The following is a 12938-nucleotide window of genomic DNA, read 5'->3' on the forward strand; positions in this document are numbered from 1 at the left end:
CAATGTCACTTCTTTGTACTGTAATAGAAAATACTGAGGAGCCTCTGCTTCCAGTGTGCCAGTGTGAGGAGCCTCAGAAATTCATTCCCCAGGGAACAAACATACCATGAAAATTATTAAAAATACTAAAATGGTGTCTGTTGACAGGGCATATAGCAAATGAAGAATCATTTATTCAAACAAATCTGCTAAATCTTTGTAAGAACGGGAAGTGACATTTGGGCAAAAAACATTCCTTTCCTTCACCACTCTATTTCAGGGACATAATAATCTAACCTTCCACCTTAAGACTGGACAATTAAGGGCAAAGTAAACACAAGGCAATCAGAAGAAAGAAAATAGTAAAGAGTGGAGAGGAAACAAATTTAAGAGATTAAAAAAATAGAGAATAAAAACAAAATCAAATGTTGGTTCTCTGAAAAACATTCACAGAATAGACAGACTTTTAGTAAGCCTAAGGAAGAAAAAGTGAAGACTTGAATTACTAAATAAAGAAAAAAAGGAAATCACTACTAAACATATAGAAATTGAAAAAAGGATTTTAAGAGAATATATATAAACAATTGTATGCCAACAAATTAGATATCTAGGGTAAATGGGCAAATTTTTCAAAAGACGAAGACTATTATAACTGACTCAAGAAGAAATAAAATCTGAATTGATGTCTAATAAATAAAGAAATTTAATTATCAAAATACTTTCCTGTAAGAAAACCCTAGACCCAGATGGCTTCACTAGTGAATTTTATCAAATATTTAAAAACATATTAATAACAATCCTTCACAAGCTCTTCTAAAAAATTAAAGATGAAAGACTTCTCTCTCAACTCACTATATGTGGTCAGTATTGCCCTGATAACAAAAGCAGACAAAAAACTCACAAGAAAAGAAAAAAGGCAGTATCTTATGAAAGTAGAACTCAAAAATTCTTAACAAAAATATTAGCAAATAGAATTCATCAACAAATAAAAAAGGATTATACATCATGATCAAGCAGAATTTGCCCCAGGAATGCAAGGTATCTTTAATATCTGAAAATGAATTAATGTGTAGTATACCATATAACATAATAAATGACATAGGATCACCTCAATAGACAGAGAGAGAGTGTGTATGTGTGTGTGTGAGAGAGAGAGAGACAGAAAGAGAGAGAGAGAGGAAGAGAAAGAGAAAGAAAGAAGGAAAGAAAAAGGAAGAAAGAAGGAAGGAAGAGAAAGAGAAAGCATTCAAATTTGCAAGAGAGAAGTAAAACTATCTTCGTTTTCACATGGCATGATCTCGTACTTAGAAAATTTTAAAGTGTCAATTGAAAAAAAATTAGAACTAAAAATGCATTAAGGTTGCAAGATACATGATATACAAAAATTAATTATATTTCTATATACTTTCATTGAACAATCCAAAAAGGAAATTAAGAAAACAATTACACTTTACAATAGCTATAAAAAATATTTAGAAAAAAAATGTAAAACCCAAATTCTGAAAACTACAAATCATACCTGAAAGAAATTAAGAAAGACAATTGGAAAGATATCACTTTAACATGTCCTGGAAGATTTAATGTAGTTAAAATCCCAGTATTTCCCAAATGTATTTACGGATTCATTACAACCCCTGTTGAAATTTCAGAAGTTGGCTTCTTTCCCAAAATCAACAAGTTGAACCCAAATCTCCCATATAGAAATGCAATAGAGAAAAAGTCTCCAATACAAAATTGCAGAGCCATTTGCTACATAGTGCATCATAGGGACGCAGCCTAAGGTACAAGAGAAACTTCTCGTAAATGACAGTTTTATTATTTACCAAGCAGAAAGGTTCCAAAGTAGCAGGGAAAAAGGTCTCATCGTAGTGGGTCTCCTGGGGGGGCCTGCTAAGGTTAGGGACCAGGGTCAGTGAATGGCAGCTCCACACACCCCACTTTGGGTTGGACAGGAAACAAATATGCACTCCAGATGGTGGGGAGGGGCCCTACCACTGAAAGTCCCCACCCTAGTAAACAGCTGGAACTCTGTGTTCCTGGTTTCTGTGTCCAAGGTATGATCAGGTCTTTTCATTTGACCCAACATTCAGAAACATTGTGAAACATTTGCACACAAAAGAAAAGGGAGGTGGGGGTAGGTGAGGGTTGGAAAATGGCCACTAGGCATGTACCTCAGTTCCTTAGCAAAATAAATCTTCAAAAATAAAACAAAGTTGGAAGACTCAAACTTTCAATTACAAAATTTATAACAAACCTATAGTAATCAAAGCAGTATGGTACTGATATAAGGATACTCATCTAAATCAATGAAATAGAATTGCAATTCCAGAAATTTCAATTTTGTAATTACATTTATATTGCAATCATATTTCTATATACTTTCATTTACATTTATGTTGAATTAATTTTTGAAATAGGTCCTAAGACAATTCAATTGGGGAAAGAATCGTCTTTCCAATAAATGGTACTTTTACCTCTGGATATTCACATGTAAAAAGAATGATGCTGGACCCCTTCTCACACCATGTACAAAATTAACTCAAAATGAATCATAGATCTAAATATAAGAATTAAAAGTATACAATTCTTCAGAGAAAATATGAGTAAATAGGTATCTTTAGATTAGGTAATGACTTTTGTTATTGTTGTTTTTAACTTTTTTTTTGTTGCATTATATAACATATATACAAAGCAGAGAAAGAAAAAAGCAATAATTTTCAAAGCACTCTTCAACAAGTAGCTACAGAACAGATCCCAGAGTTTGTCATGGGCTACCACATTATCCTCTCAGATATTTTCCTTCTAGCTGCTCCAGAATAAAGAACACTAGAAGGAATATTTTTCTTGTCATCACAATTCACTTTGTAGGCAACGTATTTTGTTTTCCTTTTTAATATGACTTTAAAAGCATGAGCAACCAAAGAGTTTGGTCAACAAAATTTAAAACATTTGTGATTCAAAAGACATGATGAAGAAAATAAGACAATCTCCAAAACAGGAAAAAAATTGCAAATCATAAACCTTAAAAGGGATTTTTACTTACAATATAGAAAGAAGTCTAGCAACTCATTATTAAAAAGACAAATTTTATCTTTAAAATTTTAAAAATAGACAAAGGATATGAATAGACATTTCTCTAAAGATATATAAATGCCAAAAAAAGCACATAAAAATGGTTCAACATCTTTAGGCATCTGAAATGTACAACTCAAAATCACAATGGGATACAATTTCAAACATGTACTGGATGGGCTAAAATAAAAATGACAGATAAAAACAAGTCTTGGTGAGGATATGGCAAAATTGGAACCCTCTTACACTCCTGGTAGGAATGCAAAAATGTGTCAATTACTTTGGACAGCAGTCTGGCGGTTCCCCAAAAGATTAAACAAAGAGTTACGTATGACCTCACAAGTTCACTTCTAGGTATACACACAGAGAAATGAAAAAATATACCCATGCAAAAACTTACACATGAATGACCATAGAAGTTTATTCATAAGAGACAGAAAATTGAAACAACCCAAATATGTCCATCAACTGATAAATGGAAAAACAGAATGAGTCATATCCATATAGTGAAATATTATTCTGTAATAAAAAGTCATGAAGTACTGAAACATTCTACAACACGGTTGAACCATGAAAAGATTATGCTAAGTGAAAGAAGCCAGTCACAAAACCAACCATCGTTACTGCTGAAGTTAACATTGGAAGTTGAAAAGTCACAATGCTGGAAGAGATCCAGAGAGTACATTATTCAGAAGAGGTGATTTATCTAAACTCTTTAACATACTCCAGGGCCAGAGATTCAAAATCCCTTAGGTAATCTATTCTAGTATTTTATACACTGAAAAGTGCCAAAAACTCCAGCTGAATTTTTTTTCCTACATTAATTTGCATCTGGTTCTTCACATTCAATCCTCTGTAAAATTAAGTAATAAATAAATAAAATATAAATAATTATAGACTGGAGAATTGTCTCGTTTGTTCTTTCTAATACAGTGTTAAGTGAATTCACTGGCAAAATGCTTTACCCTTAGTGAAGTACAGGCCACATCACACCATCTTAGAATGGGATTTACATAAATGATCATGTGCTCCTCGGTGGACATAAGGACTGGCAACTATATTAAGATCTCTGAGGCTCCCTTCATGGTCAGAAAACATGGTTCTGGATATTTCAGGCAATATAGGAACTCATTCTAAGCATAATGAACATCAGTCAACATGTAGCTTGACTCAATGATGACTAGAAAGTAACTAGACTAATAAGTCTGTTGTTGTTACACACCTTTGTATCCTCCCAGGCAATACTAGATAGCTATAAGCAATTCCTTGAAGGAGCTTTTCCTAAAGACCTTTGGTGCTAGAGAGCTGTCAGTAAAAGACTTAGTGCAAATTAACTATTACTATTTAATTAACTGTTATTAAACCTTTTCTAAATCTGGTTTAAAAAGAAAAAGTTTTATAGCTCTGAGGGAAAACAGCTGCTATGTTGTGTGCTGCCCTTTGGAGAGGTTCATGGAACATGGAACTATCAATTATCAGTGAGGCACTGAGTTTCCCTCTCCAACAACTCACAAAGAACTGTTTCCTGATAACCACATGAAAGAGCTTGGAAGTGAACCCTTCCCAGATGAGCCTGAAGATGAGACAACAACTCTAGCTGATACTTTGATTGCAGTCTTGCAAGAAACTTGAAGCAGAAGACCCAATTAACCCATGCACTGATTCCTAATCTACAGAAAGTGTAAGATAATAACTGTTGCTCTAAGTTGCTAAGTTTTGGAGTACTTTGTTATGTAGCAATGGATGATTAATACAAGCATAATGAGATAAAGCTCTCTTCCATTTGCTCATCCTCTTCTTCCTTTCCATGCTGGTGATAATGACATTGACAGTAATGATGATGATGATGATGATGATCTCCCCAAACTCTTCTTTTAGATGAGACTGAACTATAAGTCTTCTGTCTCTCAGTTTGAGTTTGGTAGGGACAGTTCTATACTTGGCAACCATGTTATCGCCATTCTCCCAAACCCTGAACCTTAACAGTATCTGTCAGTTATCTTTCCCAATCATAATTACAGTAGCATTAAAATTCTTATTATGAAAAATGCAGTGACCTAATTTTGATTACTTCACTACTAGTCATTCAATTCATGTTTTATTTCAATCTTAAGGTAAAATCCCAAAAGCAAATCTTGAATGCAGAATTTAATTTGGGCATTTCAAAGCAACCAACTGTCCCAGCATCCATATCTTATCCCATAGCTCTGTTTCCTCATTGTTAAATGAAATGACCACCTTCTTCAAGTGATTATTGTAATTGATTAAATGACATAAAATACATAAAGTATTCTAGTCTTATTCCTGTAACGTAGTAAGTGCTCAATCAGTATTAAAGTTTATTTTTTGTTTGTTGCTGTTTTAATGTCTTCCTCTTTCAAATTCTCCTCGTCCTATTCCTTCTATGGTTGCTTAATTCCACCTACCTCTAGGCTTCCTTCTCTAGCCAATTCCTGTTCTAAAAGTACTAAGGAATTCATAGAAATACTTAGTTATTTTTCTCCCTTTCAAATCCTCTAAATGATCTACTTACTTCTTCACTGTCCCCGGATAAGAATAAGGAAAAATGATAAAATGGAACTAAAGATTCATTGCTTATGCTTATTATAAAAAAAATAAAAAAACAAGAATCTGTGAAGCTGAATCATATGTTTTATTTTTATGTTTTTAAAGAAAAGGTGCCAAAAGGATAAATGGACTAATATCCTTGGTCTTCTTAAAAAGGAAAAAAAAATGCTTTCAAGGTTAAAGTCATACTTAAAAAGAATAATAGAAGAAAAATAATGGTACCAATGTACCTAAGCTAAAGGAGAATTCCACCTGTTAGCTTATCCTGAAAAGGATTTCTGGGAATAAACAGATGCCAACTTTCTGTCTAAGAATCAGAACGCAGATTAATTTGTCATCCAAAGATTGACCTGCCCATAAAAATACTTTCCTTACATATTTTTAGTGGTGACTTAATTGGATTTATGGCTTTGGGTTAAGATACTATGTTGTGTTCAAATATACTTACTCAGATAACATGTCGATCTCATAGCAGCTATTAATAATATACTGTAAATTAGTATAACAACCCCTATGAGAATGGGTTTCTCGACAAATCAGTTTTGATATGGAAGAGGGTATAGAAAAATATTATATTATCAAGTGTGACTGTAGCTCTGTTGAAAAGAATCCTGAGAAATTAAAAAAAGAAACATGGCACCACAGAATGACTTAGGCAAGAGATAAAAATACAAAGGTACCAAAACTCTAATTGGATGTGCTTCATATGAAATAATCCAAAATTGGCCTTGGGACCTTTCCTTAATATGAGGCAGTAGGAAGCAACAGCAGGAGAAAGTTTCACAAAAGTAAGTAGTGGGAAGTTTTATGAGACTTACTGAAATAATTCTCAATAACAGAGAGAATAATATAGACCTCAAGTGAATTAGTTAATTTTAGTAGGATCTATTAGTAAAATTTTATCTTAGTATGTCATCATTGTGCATCTTCTGGGGATTTTAGTTTCAAGCAATCTATTAAAGAATTGAGATGCTTAGTAGAAGTATTTTTAATGGTTTAGGTCCAAAAAGTATCCCGCAAAGATCTGTGAGATATTTCCAAAAATTTGTTCAACCTATGATGCCCTCTGGAATGCAGGTTTACATATTTGTCTCTCAGATCATATTGAAATGCTTTTTTCTTGTGGCAGTTAGGACTTCATACATTGAAGAATTTAATGAATTTGACTATCTGTAAACATACCCCAACTATTCATGTGATTTGAAAATAGAGTCTTTGACGCAAGTCTGAAGTGACAACACAAAGTAGTATTGATTCACGGTCACAAGAACGAGAAGAAATTGAACCTGAACAAGTCCTAAAATTTCACTTTGTAGGCAAGGAAATGATTTCAATAAAATTAAAAATGTCCCAAAGCAACAGTATTATATTTCTTAAGCTATTGTTGCTATTGACATAAGAAGAATTATTTTTGTAATTACTTTGTGGCCTTGGTTGGTGACAAAATGGTTACTAGAAAATTTTGTAAATAGCTCGTTTTTATAAGTGTACAGGCAAAAAAAAAAAAAGATTTTCATCAGCTTTAATTATTAAATCGGGGCTTAAAGTCACATGATTTACTTTATAAATAAAAACAAAACCTTCTCTCTACCAGGACAAATTTGCAGAAGTTCAATGCAGTGTTACCAAGCAACATTAACAATGGTCTAAATAAGATATTGTTTCAATGATTACGAACGGAAGATGGCATAATGGAAAGAACTGGGAATGGGATGCACTATTAGGCTATAGCTCTTGAACTCTCAAAGTTTCCAATTTTCTTATTTGAGGGCATCCTACCGAATAATATTAGGTGTTTCTTCCAGCTATAACTCAAGATATATGAACATTCTTTGGGGTTATTAAAGATAGATTATTCCATGTAAAAAGGTGACACTGTGGAAATGCAACAAAGATATTTTGTCACATGTTCTTCTTCAGCATTTAATATTATCTCACTAGCCAGTTCATTATGTGATGGTATAAAATGGTATTAGAAAATTCCTCATAGTGTGTGCCAAGCAAAGAAATAAAAATGATGGTCCTTTGATCCTCTCTTTAAATAAATAAAAAAAGGATCTGAAGTAATCAACTTTTGCATTACCTAGGAAACTATTCCTTGTTTGTCTTTATGTTCCACAGGAATTTGGCTTTGATTTTTTACTCCTAATAGATAGTAATCAGAGTTTGTCACTTTGAATTGGATGATCCAAAGTTGGATGGAAGAGATAAAAGATAAAAAATGAATTTAAGATTGAAATTTTCAGGTAACTAATCATCCTCTGAATAGAATGTCCTCTATTCAGGTAGCATCATATAATTTGATTATTATGAAAAAGTCATACATACCCTCAAAAGGGGTGAGTATGTATAGAGTATTGCTTATTAAAGATCACGTAAATGAGCAGGATGATAGGCTTTGTTTTTGAAAGCTTCTTTTTCCTCCTAAGATTTATCTTTTAAAGCATCAAATGCAGTATTCACTTATCGGGAGGAAAATCACCCAGCAGGCAAGGATTTTCAAAGTTCAATTTTTTTTTTCTTTTCCAGTGAAATGGGACTTTTCCAGTGAAGAGATAAGAGTTCTTTGAACATTTTAAATTGAGCCACAGGGTATTCTTTCTTCTGTGGATAGTAGTCAGAATTGCTTCATCTGGCAAAAGGAATCCTTTCGCTACAGAAAGCTTTAATTCATTAGACCCAAACCCAGCAAGACGCAGATCTCTTAATCTTTATGAAATGTATAGGTTTTAACAATATACATTTCCCTGTAAAGTTGCAGTAATAAAAAAAAAAACTCGCATATTTAATGATAACTGTACTTAACAAGTGTTTCTTCTCGCCACACTGTCACATCATTAGGATGGGAGCCATTAAATTTGAATAAGGAGTATCTATGCCCTTCTATTTTGTCATCTTTATTTCTTTGACTGTAATGTAAGGATTATGCCCATGAAATAAATGTCACTAATGGAAGAAGAAGAAACAGAATGTCAGCAAAGGTAACTTACAGAGGCAGAACCTAGAAATCAGAGGAAGCATTAAGGTCACGGTAAGAAAAAAAAGTAGATTGACTCATCAAAGAGTGTTTTCTTTTTCAGAAACAATCTAGTTATTTTTCTTCTTTTCTCCCTGAAGCAACGTCATTCAACAAAGTTACAGGGCTTATATACTGCTTACAATAATATTATAAATTAGGCTGCTAAAGCCAATTCTGAGCCTAAAATATTTTCATAAAACACAATTAGTAAAGGAAGACTAAAAAGTAGAGGGAAGCACAAAAGTAAGACAGAGAAGTAGTTGAAAGCTTGATACCACTATTATCTGCAGTAGTTCAGTTGGTTCATTGTCCAAGCACTGAATGCTAACCTACTAGGTTTACAATTAATGTCATCAAACCCTGGTGATATTATTTAATCTTTAAGTAGCTGCTGTACAGACTGGATGATGATGATGATTATTGTTAAAGTTTACCTTCACTAGGGAAGTTTATTAATACATTCTTTTTGCCCCCAAGTACTTACTATTCCCTATTGTTCTATACAGAAAACTGAAAAGAAAATATAATATAGGCCAAGAGAACAGGAAAACAAAATCCTTACTAATAAGGAGTTTAAATGCATCTAGGCTATGTTTGCAAAATATATGTGTGTGTGTGGGGGGTATGACAATTCACATTGTAGAAATTTCCATTACTATATATATTTTACCATTTTCTAAGCACCTAGTATATAAGTCACTGTGCCAAACATTTTATACATTGATCTAAATATTCCCATTCTCCAAAGAGCAAGGAAATTGAGCCTCAGAAAAATGAAATAACTATGAAAAAATCACACAGCTTGGAAGTGGCTGAGCTGGCATTAGAATTCAGGTTCTCAGCTGCTAGCCTGGATCCTTCCGTTTTAAGCAGTACTTGCTCCTTGGTCTCCAACCCTCTTGGGTTTGACAGCAAGTTTTGTGCTGCTGTTTTCTGATTAACAGGTAGGGATTTTTAATAGATTCTTAAACATTCTACCCATATGCCTATCTCATGCACTGATATCCTTTTATGTTTAGAAGAAATATTTTCTGAAAATAATTCTCTATATTACATGCAATTTAAAAATGTGGTAGGCACAATATGAAGAATATGAGAAAATATGAAAAAAATAAGAGCAGAAATGAGTGTGCACAATATAAGCTGTTGGGTATTTTTGCCTTCCACATGCTCTATCTATAATATAGGAGTACTACTTGCTACCTAATTTCTTAACAGGGATGTGAAGACCATAAAGTTTAAATAACACTAGGTAACTCTTTATGATGAATATCTACTTTGATGAAAATATTGTGATTTTGATAATCACTGGGCATTCTGAATCAAAAACAGTACTATTCTCTGCAAATAAGTTTCCTCTACAAGAGATTATTTAATAATGGCTCTATGGCACATAATAAATTTCAATATTTCAGGGCCTATATAAAATGCCAGAGATGATTTCAACTCAAAAATAAAGTTTACCCTTAAAGAGAAAGAGATTTACTAAGTGGGATGTTTAGAAAAAAATAACAATTTAATGTGCCTCCTTCATGGAATTTTGTCAAATACTATTTAGAGTCATTATGGTGTCTTTAAAAGAACAGGATATGTGATACCAGAAAAATAAGCAATTATGTACTTAGTAAAAATATGTGCGTACATACATAAAATGCTTTCAAGTCCAAGTTTTCTTAGTTTTGAACTTGAAAAGTATTATGTGAGAAAATTCTTAAGAATAATATAATGTAAATAGGAGGCCAGGTAGATTATGTATGGTAGGGTAATGAACTTACACAAATAATCAAAATAGCTTTGTTTGATCAAAATCACAATGTGTTTTTGAAAAATTAACATGTCGTTCAATAAAAATGCTATATTTGCATGCATTTCCTTTTGAGAAAGTCCCTCTCAAAAGTGTAACAGCTTTGCCTCTTTGAGTCCAAATATTTGGTACAAAATAATTTACTTTAAAAAAGCTATCTTTAGAGAATTTGTGAAGAACCCCATAATTCATTAATTTCTCACCAAGACTTTCATTAACACATGAGTAAACAAAATGTGTTGTAGATGGGAAAATAAAATAATATTACTACTAGATCCCACATGCTGATGTTAAAATACTTTTTAAGATTATAAACCAAAGATGTATTTGTTTTTTGACATTAGGTAAAATTAAGGCTTTACAAAAACCAAAACAGTGGGAATAGGTGTGTACATGTCTAACAGTGAAGCACTAACCCAGGTAGCATATGGTTTAGCTAGAATGAGAGGTGGAGACACTTGTTTTTATAAATTTAAATCCTAAAGTGTAGAAATAATGAATCTGAGTATCATTGAAAAAAGTATACCTAATGTTGAAACCATATCTGAATTTAGTGATTGACATTAAAAAAATAGTTTTATTCAATAAATTGAACAGTATCTACCATGGATATTTTATATTTCTATTACACACAGCAAAATATTATTGTCCAATCTGCTTTCTTTCACTGTTTGCTAAAACATAAGAAGGTAAGGTAAAATATTACTCTAAAATGATTCATATGTGGGGGCTTGGAGTTATGTACACCAGAAAAAACATGTTCTTCATTTCAATCCATTCCTGTGGGTGTAAACCTAGTGTAAATAGGACTTTTGATGAGGTTACTTCAGTTAAGAATCAGGATGGCTTTTTTTTGCGTGCTGTTTGGCAGGGTCACATTTCATTTTTTTTCCATGTGAGCATCCCCTTATTGCAGCAACATTTGTTGGATTTTTGTTTGGTGTGTTTTTTGTTTGTTTTGCTAGTTGTTTCTTTGGGAAGTGCATGGGCTGGGAATCGAACCTGGGTTTCCTGCATGGCAGGTGAGAATTTTACCACTGAACTACCCTTGCACATCCTCAGGATGGCTTTTTATTCTATTACTGAAAGCTTTATAGGGAAGGCTACAGACCGAGAAGCCTGAGGCAGCAGCCAGAAGCTAGAAGCCAATGCAATCGGAAAAGAAATTAGAGGACAACCCTAAAAAGAAAGACTCAGTGTGTGCTGTGCGATGCTACAGAAAAGCCAAGGATCAATGATCCTTGGCAGCGAGACTTAGCACTCCACAGTCATCTGAGAGGAAGCATTGTTTTGATGATGCCTCAATTTTGGACTACTTCAAACCATAAACCAATAAATTCTTGTTGTTTATTGTTTAAAGAAATCCATTGCATGGTATTTTTTTTTACCAGCCAGAAAACTAAAGCAAAAAAATATTAAAATGGCAAAGCACATATAATTTTTTTCATTCTTAGGATTTCATTTGCCACTGTTTATATTAGAACATACAATCACATCCTGAAAATATTTCTAATACAATCATAATGCTTCTTATTTTTATACACTAGATAAAAGTAAAGGAATCATTTGAGAAAAAATACATAAAACAAGCAAACAAATGCCAATCATGGCATATTATTACACTCTCTATTCAAATGCTATGCTTTAGGGGAAATTTTACTTGATTTTTCATCTACCTATCCAAAACACATTAAGAACAATTCATGATAGGCTTAAAAATTTATCTCTAATTTGCTTTCTTATTTCTCATCTTGTCTTTCAGTGTATAGATAGAAAGGTAATGTTTCCATTATGTTTAATAAATCAGATGAGTACATTATACATAAATTATGAGTAAAAAGGTACTTACCTGCATGGAAATCTATCCCCACAGCAAATGATGCTCCTGATATGGGCATCAAAGCATCCGTTTTGTCACTTGGCTCAAGAGGAATTCCCCTGATTCCCTCATGAACAGAGTACATAAGAAATGATTCTATACCTAAAATGGACAAATGGATAAATAAATAAATAAAGCTAAAGCACATCTCATTTAATATTATTTTTAACATTCTTAATTTATCCTCATAAATTTCTTTTCAGTCTTGTGCGTTTTTTTTAATTGTACACTATACATTTGGAAAGGTATGGAAAATGGAGGTTCTCAAATTTGACTATGCATCAGAATTTCCTAGAGGACTTGTTAAATTACAGATTGCTGGGTCTTGTTCCAGAATTTCTGATTTAGTGTAGTCTGATAGCATTTCTAAAAAGATCCCAAGTGATGATGATGCTATCGGTTTGGAACCACACTTATATAAATGCCATGGGAAAGAATAATCCCTTCACAGCTAGAATTCACTATCTTTTCTAAAATCCAAGCATCTCTGTTTAAAAATGATAGTGAATTTTTAGTTTAAATATGTTTTGCTTTTCTCTATTTTTTCTCTACTTTTATTTCTCTATAACTGAACTCCTAAGATGCAGTTAGACTTCTTAAATCTTTGGAAAGTACTT

At 32.7% G+C, this 12938-nt stretch overlaps 1 protein-coding gene across 1 annotated transcript in view; it reads right to left on the reverse strand.

Moving 5' to 3' along the window:
* LRP1B (LDL receptor related protein 1B) overlaps positions 1-12938 on the reverse strand; it is a 1945542-nt gene that overhangs the window by 528303 nt on the left and 1404301 nt on the right. The window contains exon 35 of the mRNA XM_077153691.1: positions 12292-12423. Within this exon, the coding sequence (XP_077009806.1) occupies positions 12292-12423 (132 nt within the window). The remainder of the gene's footprint in view (positions 1-12291; positions 12424-12938) is intronic.

This window comes from Tamandua tetradactyla, chromosome 3, assembly GCF_023851605.1.
Source record: "Tamandua tetradactyla isolate mTamTet1 chromosome 3, mTamTet1.pri, whole genome shotgun sequence".
In the NCBI taxonomy this organism is placed as follows: domain Eukaryota; kingdom Metazoa; phylum Chordata; class Mammalia; order Pilosa; family Myrmecophagidae; genus Tamandua; species Tamandua tetradactyla.